Genomic DNA, 20,894 nt, shown 5'->3' with positions numbered 1-20,894 from the left:
CTCCCATCATACTAAGTTACTAACCCAATTGCACTAATTATTTGGTAGAATTAGCGGAATGCTTTTGCCTATTTAAATGAGCAACAAGTATTCAGAATTCACTACATTCCAAACAACACATAAGATTTAATTTGCTATAGCTACCTGTGTCATCAATATAAAGATTCTCTCCTCCTTCTGCATTTCTTTTCTAACCAAAGGTACGTATGAATATATATATAATATATGAAGCTAACTTGCTTTTTTTTTGTTTAATTTATTTTGTTTCTGCAAATTAACGTGGATGAGGTTCATGTCTTGTTTTCTAAATTTACCTTTGTATGTAAAAGAATGGGTAAAAGCATCATGAGTTTGGGTGGTTGGTTAAGCCTACTTATGTGTGCACTTGCGATTGCGACGATGAATGGTCAAGTCCGCAGCCAAGACAAACTCAACTTTACTTTGCTAGAGACTGCTGTTCCAATTGGAGCAGGTAATTAAGCTTCTATTTTATTAATTTATTCAAATCAAAATCCATGCATTTTCTATATTTATTTCGTATTACTATAAATATTCATTGAATCATTATTTGTCTACCGCAGTTTGTTTGGATGGAAGTCCACCGGCGTATGCCTACGTTGAGGGATCTGGAAATGGATCTACCAACTGGATTGTTTACATGGAGGTAATTAAGAAATTAATATCTAACATATAAACATATCTTAATTAATTATATCTTAATATATATATATATATATATATATATATAGAGAGAGAGAGAGAGAGAGAGAGAGAGAGAGATTATTTCTGCATGATTTTTGTAATTTATTTGCGTGTAAAATTGGTTTGCATGCGATGATGCATATGTTAGGGCGGTGGATGGTGTGTATCACAACAAGATTGTCTGAATAGATCACGAACTTATTTGGGAAGCAGTCAACCGCAGTATACTGATCAAAGAGGAGTCAGTTTCACAGGAATACTCGACTCATATACTGAATTTAATCCTTGTATGTTTTCTCTACCACTAAATAATTACTATTATCTTCATGATTTAATCTAGAGTTAAACATATTGTTTCTTATTATTTTTAGATTTCTACAATTGGCATAAAGTTTATATTCATTATTGTGATGGCTCCGTGTATATGTCGGACATCGACCAAGTTGATCCAGTAAGTCTCCAAACATACATTTTTCATTTTCTCAAATTTATCAATATATATGTTATGGCGTAGGATATATACTGACAATTCAATTACTAATATTGTTTCAGAGTAACAACCTCACATTTCGAGGTGGGAGGATATATGATGCTATGATGGAGGAGATGCTTCACAAAGGAATGGGGCATGCCCACAATGTATACTAAATATATATGCTTCATTTCTTAATTATAATTAATTTGTATGTGTGTATATATCTATTGTTCATATTGCAATATAAATTAATGTTGCCCAATAATTAAAATATACTATGTATTTGGTTGGATAAATATATAATTAATATACAATCTTGATAAATTATTTGTAGGCTATCTTGACGGGGGGCTCGGCAGGTGGATTATCCACAATCCTTCACTGCGATAGATTTCGAGCACTGTTTTCTAATACAACTAAAGTAAAGTGCGTTTCGGATTCTGGTTTCTTCATTCGAGGGTAAAATTTGAGATTTAATTGATTATTACTAATTTATTGAAGTACATATTATATATATATATTATATATATATATATATCCTTATTCCTTGTACTAATTATTTTCCTTGTTTTGCTAACAGAGAGGGTGAATTGGCAAACGAAAGTGGGCGGCATTTTGCTCAAGTCATTGCAACTCATGTACTAGCTATATTCCTTACTATTTATTACATATACTATAATTTTAGCCTCCATATATATTTCTTTTTTTGAAACTGCCTCCATATATATTTCGAGACTATAAATATATAGCAATTCTAACGTGCATGTTTTTGTGGTACACAGGAACTAGCTGCATTATTGCCTAGATCATGCACATCAAAAAGGGATCCCAATTTGGTGAGAATACAAACGACCGATGCAATAATAATAATAATAATAATAATAATAATAATAATAATAATAATAATAATAATAATAATAATAATAATAATAATAATAATAATAATAATAATAATAATAATAATAATAATAATAATAATAATTCAATCAAATTAATTTTCAGTGTCTCTTCCCTGAGTATTTGGTTGGAGATATTGCCACGCCACTCTTTTTAGTAGAATCGGCTTTTGATACCGTTCAGGTAAGATATTAGCTATATGTATATATATCTACTTTTACTTAATTATTTATTGAAGCAGAAAATCAATTTACTATGTTTCAGATTTCGAACAACTTCATATATACTGTTCGTGGTGGATGGGGGCCGACCCAATGGTCCAATTGCTTCAATGACTTGGCAGGATGCAATTCTACACAGACAGGGATCATAAAAGGTAATCACGTTAATAATATTAATTAAAACCTAAAGTTCCTCTCAGGAAAAAAAAAAGGTTTCTGATAGTTAAACATACATAATTTCAGATTTTGGAGCTATTTTTATTGAGACATTGTTGAAACTCAATAACTCTTGGAGTGGAGGGATGTTTGTCGATAGCTGCTATCTTCATACCCACATCTTGGAAAGATATAATTGGATATGCTCACCGTCACTTCACAATAAAGTAAGAAAATCACTCCTTTTTTTTTTCATAATTGAGATTTGAGCAGTACGTATTAGTATGTATTTTAATTTCATAGTTATTTGGTGTGCAGACAATGGGGCAAGCTATTGCTGATTGGTTCTTTGAAGGAAGTTCATTTAGGGTGATAGATAGTGATAATGTTTTGCCACAGAGATGTAGGGCTCCTGACAATGCCAAAATATGTCTTGCCCCCTCCATCTCATAATGCCCTACTTCAATTCTTATGTATCTCATGTTATCATTTCTACATGTCTCAATATCTAGTTGTTACATATCTACAAACACCATTTTATTATTAGTATCAAACGAAGTTAATTATATCTTTCAGTTATTGACATTGATTTTATTATAATTAATACTGTAATTAAATTTATAAATTTAAGACAAGCTTAAATGCATAATTAAGTATTCAACATTAATTGAGTAGTAAGGAATGGATCCATCTAAAATCTTGGGTGCCTGGGGTTATATAAAGTTGAAGGAAGTGGTGAAAATTAATTAAGAATAAAAAGAAGGGGATTAAAGATGTTGATGAAGATGGTAATTATGATTATTGGAACAGTAGCAATGAGCGCATATGTTCCGCCTGGACCGGACTGCTATAAAAACTTAGATAGTAATTGCGTTGAGAGGGTTCGTATAGCCATATGCACGAACGATGAGAACGCTCCAGCGGTGCGTATTGTGGGTGGTTGCGCCTTATTGCTTTTAAATTATGTTAGTGATCCTTGCTTCTTCGATGTAATGGTTAGGCAGGCTGCACAAAGTTGCAAAGCAGATCCTGACATTGCAACCTATTTAGCCGATCAAATTTGGCTTCATGTCCAAGGTGGATCTCAATAGCTACCTTATTACTATATATATACCACAATAATATATATATATATATATATATATATATATATATCCTAGCTTACTTGTTCATCATATTCACTGTTGTTCTTGGATTCATTAATTCAGCCGAGTATTACTAAATTACAAGCATGTATGTGCAATATAATCACATTATTTTATTTTTCTTGTACTGCTAAATTAATTCTTGGTGTTTCATAATGCGGCTGGTTGTTACTCATTTATTTATGTATCATTCTTTCCCTCTCTCTCAATGCCTAATTTGAAAAAAAATAATGGTAACTTCTTTCCCTTCCCTCTACTGCCGCCTCCGGCCAGGCAATATAGGACCTCCGGTCACAGTTGAAGGTTAGCCATTTATTAAATTACAATGCATGTATGTGCAATATAATCACATTTTAATTGCAAAAATGATCCTGCATTTACAATATAATTAAAATGCAACAGTGTAAGATGACACGTGTTACAATAAAGGGATGAACTACATTATTTATCTATCTTTGTAAAATTCAAATTGACCAAATCCACATACTAATTAAGATCAACTTTGTATACTGACTTATAAGTTATAACTACTAGTGAGTAATCCACGTAAATTGACAGAAAATTATTTTACGTCAAAATTATCTAAAAGATTGTGTGCTCCATAAAAATGTGCACAATTGTTGGTGGGCACAAAATTTAATAAATGTTGGGTGAATATATATATTATGAGTAGGAACAAACCCAATTTTATTGTAATGTTATGATAGTAAGATAAAAAGTAAGGGATTTGTAGTGTGGGCTATGTGTGGTAAAATTATAAATAAGTTGATATTATAAGAGTACAAAAATTATTAGATTTGTGGTGGGGTAGTGTCAAAAAATAGCAATGTATAATATTCTTATTAGACGTCCCAAAGTAGAAAAATGGACACTCTTGTTGGATGGAAGAAATAATACAAAATGACGATGACAAAGTAAAAATTTCATTAGAATGATAAAATATCATAGGTGGAATAATGTCATTAAACTAAAAATCATTATTGAGAAACAACAAAAACATTGAAAAATGTGCTCATAAAGTTACTTTTAATGAAAAAATTTATCCTCATATATTTTTTGTTAATAATCACTGCATTGAATAATATTACTCATTAACAGTATTTAAAATGCTTCGAAGTGATATTAGTAGTTCATTTTTTCAGAAATAAAAACCGTAGCAGAAAAAATCTAAATTTAAAAGGTTATCTCTGGGGATATACGTTTTAGAGGTTATATATAATCACGCCACGTGTAAATTATATATGTTCACATATAAACATTTTAAAAAATTGTTGACAAATATATGTCGGTATGTACAATAAAATAGGTAGGCACTAGCTAGCTCTATATCTCATGCTTGCTCTATTAATATTTACATTGTTATGTCAATATGTTTTTCTCAACCTATTTCTATCTCAATCCACGTATATTTTCAAATTGGATTAATCCTTTCGGATCAAATTGATCCGGATCTATAGGGGTAAAAAAGTTGTAATTTTATTATTGAAAATATGTTTTATCTTAAATGCCCCTAATAAATGTTTATAATTTTAAAAATACATCCTTTAATATTTTGAATATAAATTTAATGTCTTTTCATTTTTCTGGTCATTAATTAGATTCATGAACTTAAAATTAAAAGGTTTAGTCTCCTTAAATTTATGCACTTAAATAAATTTATGAAGTACATACGTATTAATTCAATTATATTGTATTTACTTTGATATCTATATTTTTACACATTCAATAAAAAATAATCAACTATATATATAAGTAAATAATTAGAGTCAAACAAACACGTTTCTACTGCTTCTTAACAGTTTTGAATTAAGTAAATAATTAGTTTGGTAAGTATAAATAATTTTTTTTAATATCTTTTATGTTTTGTTTGACATTTTGTTTTTGTAACATTTTTTTTAAACACCCCAATCACTATAAAACACATTACAATTTATAAATTAAAATAATTATAAATTATTAATATGATATCGAATATTATTTATAAAATAAAATTCTTTACATAAATTATTATGAGTTATGTATTTATCAAGTATTGTGTACTTTTCAACATCATCTTGATTTTATCATTTTCATGAGATCGTAATAATTCGAAACACAACCAACAATATAAAATGTCATAAAATGTAATATAATTTATATTGTAATTTAGTATTATATATATATATATATATATATATATATATCACATACTAAATTAAATTTGAATATTTACTTTAAGTAAAGCATTTTTAATATGACAAAATTTGTGTGAGATTGAGCGTATTTAATCTCCAATCAAATTATGAATAATTACGAAGAATTTGAGTTTACTAATTTTAATTATAGTTGTTAAGTGCTAATTATATTTTGTGCACTCTCAATCATAAAATATTTTTACTCTATTTGATTAATTATTTGGTGAATATATTTGGAAGATGATTATCTATATACAATTTATAAATTTGTCTACGAAAAAATTATATCTATAATAAAGCGCAATTCAATTGGTAAAACGGTTTATGTCTTACTTTAATTGATGGATCGAGTAATATGTGTTTGCGTTGTGAAATCCAAAACTCGTTTATATATTCAAGGACGGTCTTTGCAACTTCAAAAATTGTGACACTTTACTAGAAGTTAAAAAAATAGAATTAATTAATTTTAAATAAAGTATAGTTTATTTTCGACAAATTACATAAATTTAAAATATAAAACTAAGACAATCACTATATATATATATATATATATATATATATATATATATATATATATATATATATATATTTCTTTGAAAAAATTGTATATAAATGATAATGAAACGCAGTTCAATTGATAAGACGCTTCTCATCCAATCTTAAATTCAGTTGATCGACTCATGTGTGCATGTGTTTTGAAATATTTAAAAATGTATATATATGCAAGGACGATCTACGATAACTTCAGGCCTTTGTCCTTGACAAAAAATTGAACTCTTTGTTTATAGTTATTAGTAAAAATTATGAATTAATTATATTTAACAAATTATAGTTTATTTTCGTCAAGTTACAACATTAAGAAATACAAAACTAACACAATCACTATAGAATTATAAACAAATGACTTTCAACAAAATTAATTGAAGACAAATATAAACAAAAAAATAGTGGTATTTTCTAAATGAAAAATTTACAAGAGTTAAGAAAAGAGCTTCGTGTTTTTGTTTGAAGGCTTCAGTCGTTTTGGGCCCTTATTAAATTTTGACACTTTATTTGTAGTTTAAATTTTTTTAATGCATTAAGAAATCCAAAAAAAGGTATCAAAATTATACAATACATTTTAAAATTAATTGGCGATCACTAAAGGTAAGTTGTTATTCATATATATTTGTGACGAAACTATATATACTTCAATTGTAGCAATTGGACAAGAAGTGACAATTCGATTTCATGTTTTTATATATATTAAATTAAGCTCAATTTTTTTGACAAATATAAAAAATTATTAGTTAATAAAGAAAAAAAAAATATGAATTAATTGTATTTAATACAATATAATTTATTTTCGACAAATTACATAAGTAAAAAACATAATCATGAAATTGTTTATATTTATCGATCAAATGCCAATGAAATAATTGGTTATTCAATTATGATTCGTTTCCTCTAAATTTTGGTCAACAAGAAAATACAATATTTTTTGGCTTTAAAATTAAAGTAAGTAAAAGGTGTGTTTAGAAAAAGAAAATCATGTTAACAAAATAAAAGAAAATCATGTTAACAAAAAAAAAACGTCAGATGTCATGAAAATAAAAAGATTCATGTTTGTTTACAAAATACATTATAAATCAGTCAAAATTCTCATTGAAAATACAAAAATATTTAATGAAATTAATGTTCCCAATATACACACACACACGTATATAATTAATATATTTAATTATAAAATATAAAATACATAAAGGGTAAAAATGTCTTTTTATATTGAAATGTAATAAATTTTTTGATTTGATCCGGATCAAATTGATCCAAATAGCAAGGCCGTTTCAAATTAAAGGTGATAACACTGTATCGAATATTTGAGTAACTTTGTAATCGACTTATAATCGTTTGATATTTAGGTACTCATTAATGGCATTTGTCGATTAACGAAACGGTTAACTCATTTGTACATGTCTCAAAGATCTAGTTGTTACATACTATATGGCATGCCCGCCATTATGGTAATATATACGAACACCATTTTATTAGTATCAAACAAAGTTAATTATATCTTTCAGTTATTGACATTGATTTTATTATAATTAATGTTGTAATTAAATTTATAAATTTAAGACAAGCTTAAATGCATAATTAAGTATTCAACATTAATTGAGTAGTAAGGAATGGATCCATCTAAAATCTTGGGTGCATGGGGTTATATAAAGTTGAAGGAAGTGGTGGAAATTAATTAAGAATAAAAAGAAGGGGATTAAAGATGTTGATGAAGATGGTAATTATGATTATTGGTGCAACAGCAACAGCAACAGTAGCAATGAGCGCATATGTTCCGCCTGGACCAGACTGCTATAAAAACTTAGATAGTAATTGCGTTGAGAGGGTTCGTATAGCCATATGCACGAACGATGAGGACGCACCAGCGGTGCGTATTGTGGGTGGTTGCGCCTTATTGCTTTTAAATTATGTTAGTGGTCCTTGCTTCTTCGATGTAATGATTAGGCAGGCTGCACAAAGTTGCAAAGCAGATCCTGGCATTGCAACCTATTTAGCCGATCAAATTTGGCTTCATGTCCAAGGTGGATCTCAATAGCTACCTTATTACTATATATATACCACAATAATATATACTTGTTCATCATATTCACTGTTGTTCTTGGATTCACTACTTCAGCGGAGTATTACTAAATTACAATGCATGTATGTGCAATATAATCACATTATTTTATTTTTCTTTTACTACAAAATTAATCATGCTTCTTGGTGTTTCATGCGGCTGCTTGTTACTCATTTATTTATGTCTTGCATTGTTAATCCTTCATGCATCCTTGTAGGATTTATGATATTTACTATTTAATTACGTACTGTATAAGTGCTCATTTGGTACGGGTGACATCCTAATATTTTATTTGGTAGCTAGGAAGTAGTATAAATTCGAAAGTCAAATGAAATAATACAGATTTGTGTGATTCCGTATACCACCTCTGAGGCAGTATATATATATGTAATACTCCCTCCGTCCACGAAATGAGTACCCATTTGTGGACGGCACGGGTTTTAAGAAATGTATGGAGTGTAGTGTGAATAGTTTAAGGGTCCCACTTTTTTAGAGTATTAATTAAAGGGTTGTGTGGGGTACACTTGCCAGAAAGGGAAATGAGTACTCATTTCGTGGACGGACGAAAAAGGAAATATGGGTACTCATTTCGTGGACGGAGGGAGTACCAATTTTAAGTATAACAGATATTAATTTATTATTGACTAAATTACCCTCATATTAAAATCAATCAATCCTAAACTATCGTTTTCTCATTAATTATAATTATTGTTCCCGCACCCACCGTATTTTTATTGTTCCGCCTTGCTCCTGCGATTTAATTAAGGGGTTATTGCCAGAAAATACATATACTTTGTCAATTTTCTGGTTTATATCATGACTTTATAATTTGGCCAGAAAATACATCAATTTTCAATTTAATTGCAATTATAACATGACTTTATCGTTTGGCCAGAAAATACACCAAATTTTAATTTATTCTCAATTATAACATGACCTTATTTAGATTATTTTCCATCATAGATGTATTAATATTTATTGTATTTATATTAAATTTTTATGTATAAAATATTTTTAATTGATTGATTAATTTTTATAAAAATTAAGTTAGATGATTAATTATTTCATAATATATGTATATATATATATATATATATATGTATATATGTATGTATTTTTAAGCCATCAATATAATATCTTGTTTTATATATATATATATATATATATATATATCTACATTTTCAACACATAAATGCATATATATATATATATAAATTTGATTTTAATATTCTATTAATATTATATATATATATATAATAAGTATTTATTTATTTAAATTGTGAAATTATAAAATATTAGGACCAATTAAAAAATTTACGTACATATAATAGAAACTATGTTAAAAACTAAAAAATATTATATATTATTTACATATAGATGTATATTTATCAAATATATATGTATTTATATATAATATATTGTGAGATGAAAAGAAAATTAAAAATATTTAATGTATTAAACTTGATATTATTATACTAAATTAATTACAAGGTCATGTTATAATTGAGAATAAATTGAAACTTGGTGTATTTTTTGGCCAAACTATAAAGTCATGTTATAATTGCAATTAAATTGAAAATTGATGTATTTTCTGGCCAAATTATAAGGTCATGATATAAACCAGAAAATTGACAAAGTATATGTATTTTCTGGCAATAACCCCTTTAATTAACTTGAAGATTTGTGTTTTTTCGTTTCAATCTTCCCGACAATAAGTATATCTGTTATTGCTTTGATGCTGCTGCTGTGTGATTAATTTCTTTTATTTTCCCGCAACATGAATGGTGTCTCAATTTTTTAATGCCTTGGCTTTTTTTGCTACTTTTGTTATTAATTGATCATATCTAAACGAGATTCTTCTTTAGTTATTGTCATGAAGAATTAATTAATGGCCTGAAAATTCTCCTGAACGAACTTTCTTCACCTCAAGTGCATAGCGAACAATCATGGCATTACATATCAATATCATACATTCAAATGGAATAAAGCTACACTAAAATTATTGCCAACTTAATTTCATCATTGGTCACAATTCTCCTGAAATTAACATTTTTTGGTTATCAAGGATCCATCCTAGAATTTATACCTGACATGAATCGACTGTGATCCCATCACAGCCTAATATTTCTCTTTTGATGGTCTAATCACAAATTTGCAAAGCAACATAACCCAGACAATTAGCACCTAACACGTTTTTTTTTTGGGGGGGGATTGGAAAAGAATAAGCTGTAGTCGTAACTTCAATTTTGTGAACTTCTACGTTATCCTGTTTCTTTTCTAATTTTTTGAATTTCTATTCTAACTTTAATTTAAATTTGTTAATGATATTATGTTTCTTATCTGATGTTCTTATTTGCTAATTTTCAGTTAAACATGTCTACAATTTCAAAGAGACGGAAAGAACTATTCTTGATTTTGGAAGAGATAATGCATCTAACTATGATTATTAGGAACCTAGCTGTTGCATTACTTAAATAAAAAAATGGTCGAACTCGTTTACTTGAGCAAGTACAAAGAAGCTATAAAATGATTCGTCAAATTCCTAGCCAAGTAAATCATATAAGAAGATTGGTTCATTTAAGTTACAAAATACTCAGATTCTTGCATAGTAAATCATACTCCCTCCGTCCCACTCCAATAGGCTCACTTCATTTGGGCACGGAGATTAAGAAAACTTACTTTTTAGTAGAAAAGTGGTAGTAAAGTGGTGTGGTCCACACCAATTAAGTACAATTTTTTTACCTAAAAAGGAAACTGAGCCTATTGGAGTGGGACAACCCAAAAAGGAAACTGAGCCTATTAGAGTGGGACGGAGGGAGTATAAGAAGATTGGTTCATTTAAGGCCAAACCCACTTATTTTCCTAAATAAAAAATCTGCCAACATCAGATTCTTCCGAGTGTGTGAGGTCTCCTCCACAGCTACAATATCATGGCCACACAACTTTTGAATTCCACTTGGGTCTCTTGCACTAGATTAGCTCAACATCGTGCTCTCCTCAACTTGTTCATGCTTCTGATTTTCGGCGGAGAAAAATCGACGAGTTCTGAGTATTTTGTAGTTGTTTTAGATATGACAATTGCTTTTTTAAAATGTAGATTTATAGAAATAAAATCATTTGACCATATATTTGGTTTTTTGTTTGATTAGACGAAAACTTTAAAATCTTTGGATAGTGAAAAACTAAGAAATTGTTGTGCTAATTTTAAATCTACTTTTACTCATGATAATTAGGGCTGGTAAATCAGTTCCGGTTATCCGATTAAAACCATAACCGAACCGGTAAAAACCGATTATCGGTTAACCGATAATCGATTTTTACCGGTTCGATTCGGTTATCGATTTTGGTATTTTCAATTAACCGGTTAATCGGTTTAGCCGATCGGTTAACCGGTTTACTATTAAATTAATTAATTAATATAAATTTTATTAATATATACTCCCTCCGTCCACGAAAGAACTTCCTATTTTTCTACTTCGGGACGTCCACGAAAGAACTTCCTACTTTTTCCTATTTTGGGACAATACCCCACCACTTAAAAAATACTCCCCTTTTAAGACAATTCCCACCACTCAAATAACATTAATTAAAACAACACAATAAATTATTAATACTTTTTCACAATTCCCAATACACTTTACAACTTTTTCTCCACTCTCAATACACTATACAACATTTTATTAAAACCCGTGTCAGTCCCTCCTAGGAAGTTCTTTCATGGACGGAGGGAGTAGAATTTAGCAAATTAGTCTAGGGCAGATTTTTCAGTTTCACTTCATTCATTTCGCACGTCTTACGCCTGCCTGCCTCCCTCGCGCGGTTGCACCTCCCTCCCACATCGTCGCCGTCGGCGCCTCTTCCCACAGGCGGCATTGCCCCCCGTGCTCAGCCAGCAGGCCGTAGCCGCCTCTCCCAGCACCGCAAGCTCTGCTCGGCGCCGCGCCGCGCTGCCTCTCCCAGCACCAAAAGCCCTCAGACGCATTGGATTCTCAGACTGAAATGAAATGGGTTTGTTTTGAAATGAAGTGCATCGTATTATGTCTCTATCGTGTACTGTTGCTGTGTTGCATTTGGTAATGGCTGGGTTTGCTTCAAGCTAATTATTGAAATGGATTCTTGCAAAAAAATCCTCCATGTCAGTGAGGTGGATTTGGGGACTTGGTGTGGATATGATATGAATCCAAAATCGTGTGGTGTGAAATGAATGATATATTTAATATTTGGGTAAACTTTGGATTTGATTCTGCAAAATTTCGAAGAAATTTTTGGAGTTAGATTAGTGGGTTGGGAGAAAGGTTAAGATGAGTGCAGAATAAAGAAGAAAAAAAAGGAGGTGGTTCAAAGAAGCTAATAGAGAATAAAAAGAGGTAATTCTGGGCAATTTAGATAACTGCCTAATTAACCGGTTAATCGGTTAACCGGACTAAAAATCAGTTCGATTTTCGGTTATTATTTTGGCTCTTAACCGGTTTTGGTAAATCGGTTCGGTTATAATCGAACCTGACCGATTACCAGCCCTAATGATAATATATTCGATGTTGACTTAGATAATTTATTTACTGAATTAAAAATATTGCAAATGACATTGCCAAATAAAATAATGTCAACTATTGAAATTCTTGAATTTGTGAAAATTGCATATTGTTTTCCAAATGTTACAATAGCCTGTAGGATCTTGTTGACTATGCCTGTTACCGTAGCTTCAACCGAGAGGAGTTTCTCAAAGTTGAAGTTATTGAAGACATGTTTGAGATCTTCAATATCGCAAGTATGATTAAATGATTTAGCAATTTTATGTATTAAGAAAGATATCTTAGAAAATCTTGAAACAAATGATATTATAGATGACTTTGCAAATAAAAAGACGAGAAGAAGTCATTTTTTGTAATTACAAATACCTTTTTTCTACTGAAATGTTATTATTTGACTTTAAAAAAAGAGTGTTATCTTGTAGTGTTACCTAAATAAGGCTCATTTTTATCGTTTCGCCCTGGGCCCATTTTCGACCAGAAACGGCCCTGGTTGCACCTTATTGCTTTACACTTATGTTAGTGATCCTTGCTTCTTCAATGTAATGGTTATGCAGGCTGCACAAAGTTGCAAAGCAGATCCCGCCATTGCAACCTATTTAGGCATTCAAATTTGGCGTAATGTCCAAGATGGATCTAGCTAGCTACCTCATTACTATATATATATCCTAGCTTACTTGTTCATCATATTCACTGTTGTTCTTGGATTCACTACTTCAGCGGAGTATTACTAAATTACAATGCATGTATATATGTGCAATATAATCACATTATTTTACTTTTCTTTTACTGCAAAATTAATCATGCTTCTTGGTGTTTCATAATGCGGCTGGTTGTTACTCATTTATTTATGTATCACTCTTTCCCTCTCTCTCAATGCCTAATTTGAAAAAAATAATGGTAACTTCTCTCCCTTCCCTCTACTGCCGCCTTCGGCCAGGTAATATAGGACCTCCGGTCACAGTTGAAGGTTAGCCATTTATTAAATTACAATGCATGTATGTGCAATATAATCACATTTTAATTGCGAAAATGATCCTGCCTTTACAATATACTCGCTCCGTCCCAGCCCAATAGACTCGTTTTCCTTTTCGGGACGTCTCAGCCCAATAGGCTCAGTCTTAAAATGGAAATAATTAGAGTTGTAATTAAAATAATTAGCTACTTAATTAAAGAGGATATACACCCTAATTAAAATCCTAAAGACTCATTCTCAAAAAACATTTTCTCTCTCCACTTTTCTTTTCTTCTTAAAAAATTTCAGATTTTCATTTCCAATCTTGTATTTCAATGCACTTGAAAATTGAACAATACAAGATGAAGGAAGACATACAAACTTCGGTCTAATCTACTCACCATTTGTAGGCTAGAAATGACACAAAAATTACATAAATTTATACTCCAAAACAAGCCCTGTAAATGAAGTGCTTCATGTTGTCTTTCTCTTTCAAATGCTTAATCTCATCCTCCAACATCCGGATTCTCTTCAAGTCCGCCTCGACGTACTTTTGTAATCGATAACATTCGTCAATCCAAAAATTCAGTTTTGGATCAACTTCATCTTCGTCTACATTGCTTGAATGAATCTCAGGATCAATCCAATGGAAACATGCACACTGAGCCTGAACCTGGAAAATAGGGTTCAACATTGTGAAGCAAAAAAGACCAAGATTTACTTTTTTTTTCGAACACTTAACTAAAATCAACAAAGAACAAGATTTACTTCTTTCTTCGGACAACAAAGGAACCTCCGTCCAGGGTTTCGTTGTGTTCTCGACGTCTTCGGCACCACGCGGCTTCCGCAGTAACACAAAGTAGATGGGGCGGCCATGGTTGAGCCACCGGAGTAGGAAGATTGGGCAACCATGGTTCTTGTCGACGAAGCTTAAAATCTGAAGTTTGAGAAAATCATTCAAACTCAGATGATTTCATATGAGACGAACCCTAAATCGTGAATTTCAGATGATTGGAAGTTTTGTAATCTAATTTCATGAAATAGATGTTTAAATCATATAAAACGATGTCGTTTTATTTCCATACAAAACGACATCGTGGTGGATTGATCTAATTTCATGAAATTAGATGTTTAAATCTAATTTCATGAAATAGATGTTTAAATCATTGTGTATTGATCTTCTATCATGTACTTTAATTATTTATTGAGGCAGAAAATCAATTTAATGTGTTTCAGATTTCGATCAACTTCATATATGCTGTTCGTGGTGGATGGGGGCCGACCCAATGGTCCAATTGCTTCAAAGACTTGGCAGGATGCAATTCTACACAGACAGGGATCATAAAAGGTAGTCACGTTAATAATATTAATTAATTAAAACCTAAAGTTCCTCTCAGGAAAAAAAAGGTTTCTGATAGTTAAACATACATAATTTCAGATTTTGGAGCTATTTTTATTGAGACATTGTTGAAACCCAATAACTCTTGGAGTGGAGGGATGTTTGTCGATAGCTGCTATCTTCATACCCACATCTTGGAAAGATATAATTGGATATGCTCACCGTCACTTCACAATAAAGTAAGAATATCACTCTTTTTTTTTTCTTTTTCTTTCCATAATTGAGATTTGAGCAGTACGTATTAGTATGTATTTTAATTTCATAGTTATTTGGTGTGCAGACAATGGGGCAAGCTATTGCTGATTGGTTCTTTGAAGGAAGTTCATTTAGGGTGATAGATAGTGATAATGTTTTGCCAAAGAGATGTAGGGCTCCTGACAATGCCAAAATATGTCTTGCCCCCTCCATCTCATAATGCCCTACTTCAATTCTTATGTATCTCATGTTATCATTTCTACATGTCTCAAATATCTAGTTGTTACATATCTACATCTCGTATGGTAATATACAAACACCATTTTATTATTAGTATCAAACAAAGTTAATCATATCTTTCAATTATTGACATTGATTTTATTATAATTAATGCTGTAATTAAATTTATAAATTTAAGACAAGCTTAAATGCATAATTAATACTTAGTATTCAACATTAATTGAGTAGTAACGAATCCATCTAAAATCTTGGGTGCCTGGGGTTATATAAAGTTGAAGGAAGTGGTGGAAATTAATTAAGAATAAAAAGAAGGGGATTAAAGATGTTGATGAAGATGGTAATTATGATTATTGGTGCAACAGCAACAGCAACAGTAGCAATGAGCGCATATGTTCCGCCTGGACCAGACTGCTATAAAAACTTAGATAGTAATTGCGTTGAGAGGGTTCGTATAGCCATATGCACGAACGATGAGAACGCTCCAGCGGTGCATATTGTGGGTGGTTGCACCTTATTGCTTTACAATTATGTTAGTGATCCTTGCTTCTTCGATGTAATGGTTAGGCAGGCTGCACAAAGTTGCAAAGTAGATCCCGGCATTGCAACCCATTTAGCCGCTCAAATTTGGCGTAATGTCCAAGATGGATCTCGCTAGCTACCTCATTACTATATACTATATACCACAATAATATATACTCCCTCCGTCCCGCCCAAGATGCTACATATTCCTTTTTGGGCCGTCCCAATGAAGATGCTACATTTCTATATTTGGCAAAAATAATGAATTTTAAACACTTAATTAACACTAATTAATTATTTCTTTATTACAATCTCTCTCCTACATTATCACTTTATTACATTCTCTTTCTTACTTTATCACTTTATTATTTTCTCTCTCCTACTTTATCACTTTATTATTACACACTTAAAACATTAATCTACAACTCCTTAAATCCCGTGCCGAAAAGTAAATGTAGTGTCTTGGCCGGGACGGAGGGAGTATATCCTAGCTTACTTGTTCATCATATTCACTCTTGTTCTTGGATTCATTAATTCAGCCGACTATTACTAAATTACAATGCATGTATGTGCAATATAATCACATTATTTTATTTTTCTTGTACTGCAAAATTAATTCTTGGTGTTTCATAATGCGGCTGGTTGTTACTCATTTATTTATGTATCATTCTTTCCCAGTCTCTCAATGCCTAATTTGAAAAAAAATAATGGTAATTTCTCTCCCTTCCCTCTACTGCCGCCTCCGGCCAGGCAATATAGGACCTCCGGTCACAGTTGAAGGTTAGCCATTTATTAAATTACAATGCATGTATGTGCAATATAATCACATTTTAATTGCAAAATAATCCTGCCTTTACAATATAATTAAAATGCAACAGTGTAAGATGACACGTGTTACAATAAAGGGATGAACTACATCATTTATCTATCTTTGTAAAATTCAAATTGACCAAATCCACATACTAATTAAGATCAACTTTGTATACTGACTTATAACTACTAGTAGGGATGTCAATCGGGCCAACCCACTCGGTTTCGGGCCAACCCATTCGGATTCGGGTTATTTTCGGTTCGGGTTCGTCGGTTTTTTTATTTTTCGGGCTAAAATTTTTCGACCCTAACCCTAACCCACTCGGTTTCGGGCTAGCCCATTCGGGCCCACAAATTTACGATTTTTTTATATGTATAACTTTTTTATATGGATAATCATATTATTGTAATAAAAATATATCGTGCTTTTTAAATCAAAACATTTCGCCTTATTTTAGATACAAAAATTAATGTTATTTTAATGTAAATTTACATAATATCTAATTTTAACTTTGTTTCCAATAAAAATTGTATATAGATATAACATAAATTACTATCTTTCTTTGACTTTTATATCATAAATATTTATTATTGATCGTTAGAAAAAATCAAAACATATTATACAAGCATCAAAATGTTATTATCAAATTAAAAAGTAAAGTATTAAAGTTTAAAAATCAATTATTAAGAAAGTGTTCGGTTAATCGGGCCAACCCACTCGGTTTTCGGGCCAACCCTATCGGGCTCGGGCTATTTTCGGTTCGGGCCATTCGGGCTAAATTTTTTTCGGGCTAAAAATTTTCAGCCCTAACCCACCTTTTTTATCTGTCTATTTGGGTCGACCCGTCGGTTTCGGGCTTTTTTGACATCTCTACTTATAACTACTAGTGAGTAATCCACGTAAATTGACAGAAAATTATTTTACGTCAAAATTATCTAAAAGATTGTGTGCTCCATAAAAATGTGCACAATTGTTGGTGGGCACAAAATTTAATAAATGTTGGGTGAATATATATATTATGAGTAGGAACAAACCCAATTTTATTGTAATGTTATGATAGTAAGATAAAAAGTAAGGGATTTGTAGTGTGGGCTATGTGTGGTAAAATTATAAATAAGTTGATATTATAAGAGTACAAAAATTATTAGATTTGTGGTGGGGTAGTGTCAAAAAATAGCAATGTATAATATTCTTATTAGACGTCCCAAAGTAGAAAAATGGACACTCTTGTTGGATGGAAGAAATAATACAAAATGACGATGACAAAGTAAAAATTTCATTAGAATGATAAAATATCATAGGTGTAATAATGTCATTAAACTAAAAATCATTATTGAGAAACAACAAAAACATTGAAAAATGTGCTCATAAAGTTACGTTTAATGAAAAAATTTATCCTCATATATTTTTTTTTTAATAATCACTGCATTGAATAATATTACTCATTAACAGTATTTAAAATGCTTCGAAGTGATATTAGTAGTTCATTTTTTCAGAAATAAAAACCGCAACAGAAAAAATGTAATTTTAAAAGGTTATCTCTGGGGATATATTGTTTTAGAGGTTATAATCACGCCACGTGTAAATTATATATGTTCACATATAAACATTTTAAAAAATTGTTGACAAATATATGTCGGTACGTACAATAAAATAGGTAGGCACTAGCTAGCTCTATATCTCATGCTTGCTTTATTAATATCTACCTTGTTATGTCGATATGTTTTTCTCAACCTATTTCTATCTCAATCCACGTATATTTTCAAATTAAAGGTGATAACACTGTATCGAATATTTGAGTAACTTGTAATCGACTTAGAGCATTGGCAACGCCTTACACGATAGCACCTACTTGTGTAAGGTGTTGCTCGTGTAAGGCGTTGCAAGGTAGCCTTACACGAGGGCTACACGATAGATCGTGTATGCCCGATAGCGTTATTTTTTCGGCGCGTGTTTTACACGAGCCCTATATATATTGAAATTCTATTTTTGAAATTTGAAGGCAGCTTTGACTGCCTCGGTTTACGTGCTTTTTAATGTAATTTTAATTATGTTTTTAATTTTTTATGTAATTTTTATTTTATATTTTAATGGAATTTTAATTATTAGTAAAATGTGTTATTTAAATTTGCGCAATTAAATTTAAGTGAAAATCATAAAAATCAAAACTAAAAAAATCATGTAGGCTATCATGTAATCCCAATGCAGTCTCCTTACACAATGTGGTCTCCCTCATCAAATAAGCTATCATGTAGGCTATCATGTAACCCCAATGTGAATGCTCTTATAATCGTTTGATATTTAGGTACTCATTAATCGCATTTGTCGATTAATGATACGTGTTGGGAACTCAATGAAATATCATAATCCTTGTTTTGATGATACCAAAATCCATAGGCTTTGAATGTAATAGACTAGAATTGTTCGAACTCAAGTGTTAGAGCTCTTTTCTAGTTTAATTAGTTGCTGCTCTGAAGACTGAAGACTGAAGAACGAAGGACTGAAGACTGAAGACTGACGTTGCCAACTGAAGTATCAGTTGAAGAATCAGTTCGGAACTGATTACTTAATGTGTGCCACGTGGATTTAGCGGACTGATACTAAAGTCAAGTATCAGTTAAACATTCTTCCTTGGACTGAACTTCCAACGTTCAAAGGAAGCCACGTACTCCAAAAGTACAGCCGCATTAAATGCAGAGATCTCAGGATCATCTTTCTCTGCAGAGGTCATTCCTATTTGGTGGCTACTTTATCAGAGACGTCGCATCTCCTGCTCTTCAACATAGTCGTTCCCACCAAACAAGGAACCTCGAAGATTGAAGCCTCAGCCCAAATTCAAAAAGCTCTCCAACGGAAGAAATCTTGAAGACGTTCTCCGCCAACGGATCTATTCATGACCTCTCCTATAAATAGCGCTCGAGGATCACTTCAATCTTCACCGATTCAACAACCACTACAAGAAAATGCGGCTCTAACGACCGAAATTTCGGTCGTTAAAACCCAAAAATCGGTCGTTAATATTATTAACGACCGATTTAACGACCGTTTTTTTCGGTCGTTGTTTGCATCGTCGCCCGAGTTTTAACGACCGTTTTTTCGGTCGTTAAATTTAACGACCGATTTTTTATTTTTAACGACCGAAATTTCGGTCGTTAAAAAGTGAAAAAAAAATAAAAAATAAAAATAAAAAAAATTATTTTTTTTTATTTTTTTTAATTAACGACCGAAATTTTATTTTTAACGACCGAATTTTCGGTCGTTAAAAATTAATAAAAAAAATAATTTTTTTTTCGAAAAAAATAATTTTTTTTTTATATATATATATCTTTGTATCCCACAAGTATTTTTAGTGTATTTCTAATGTATTTTGACCTTAATTGCATACCATTTGACGAACTTCCCAGTAGGTCACCCATCTTACTTGTGCTCTAAGTCAAGCACGCTTAACCTCGGAGTTCTTTTCGAGTAGTCACCAGTACAGAACACTCGTATTATTGATATATATAGTACCTATTAATTCATTTAAACTCTAATTCAATACTATAAAATATCATTAATCATTCATAACCTTATAATATGTCGAGATAATATAAAATATCATTAAACATTTACGATAAATATACGATCGAATTTAAAATAGTAAAAAATTAATATTATAGTAATTAAATAAAGAAAAGAAAATATGAGTATGAAAAATAATAATCAATACAACAAAATCAATATTAAATCAAATAATCAATATTAATAAAATTAATATTTGAAAAATAATTTTATTATTATGAATCTAATAATTTAGAAAATCTAATAAGTCTAATAATTTATTATAATAAATATAATAATTTATTATTATTTGAAAATAATA

At 30.7% G+C, this 20,894-nt stretch overlaps 1 protein-coding gene across 3 annotated transcripts; it reads left to right on the top strand.

Annotated features, from left to right (window-relative positions):
• Nucleotides 1–59: 59 nt before the first annotated feature.
• Nucleotides 60–15,795, top strand: LOC131004259 (pectin acetylesterase 8-like). 3 transcript variants are annotated; one of them, XM_057930902.1, is made up of 13 exons: nucleotides 60–200; nucleotides 330–472; nucleotides 582–664; nucleotides 851–989; nucleotides 1,074–1,153; nucleotides 1,255–1,341; nucleotides 1,512–1,636; nucleotides 1,758–1,815; nucleotides 1,960–2,013; nucleotides 2,180–2,257; nucleotides 15,105–15,216; nucleotides 15,307–15,446; nucleotides 15,548–15,795. In XM_057930902.1, exons 2-13 carry the CDS (start codon nucleotides 331–333, stop codon nucleotides 15,680–15,682), a joined length of 1,233 nt encoding a protein of 410 aa, XP_057786885.1. In that variant the 5' UTR covers nucleotides 60–200; nucleotide 330; the 3' UTR covers nucleotides 15,683–15,795. The 3 variants fall into 3 exon arrangements, with proteins under 3 accessions (XP_057786885.1, XP_057786884.1, XP_057786883.1); XM_057930901.1 differs by lacking the exons at nucleotides 15,105–15,216; nucleotides 15,307–15,446; nucleotides 15,548–15,795 and adding exons at nucleotides 2,339–2,450; nucleotides 2,539–2,678; nucleotides 2,770–3,005; XM_057930900.1 differs by lacking the exons at nucleotides 15,105–15,216; nucleotides 15,307–15,446; nucleotides 15,548–15,795 and adding exons at nucleotides 2,339–2,450; nucleotides 2,539–2,678; nucleotides 2,755–3,005.
• Nucleotides 15,796–20,894: the final 5,099 nt, after the last annotated feature.

The sequence above is a fragment of the Salvia miltiorrhiza genome, unplaced genomic scaffold, assembly GCF_028751815.1.
Source record: "Salvia miltiorrhiza cultivar Shanhuang (shh) unplaced genomic scaffold, IMPLAD_Smil_shh original_scaffold_358, whole genome shotgun sequence".
NCBI classification, from domain to species: Eukaryota; Viridiplantae; Streptophyta; class Magnoliopsida; order Lamiales; family Lamiaceae; genus Salvia; species Salvia miltiorrhiza.
This window is presented reverse-complemented; position numbering and strand designations above follow the sequence as displayed.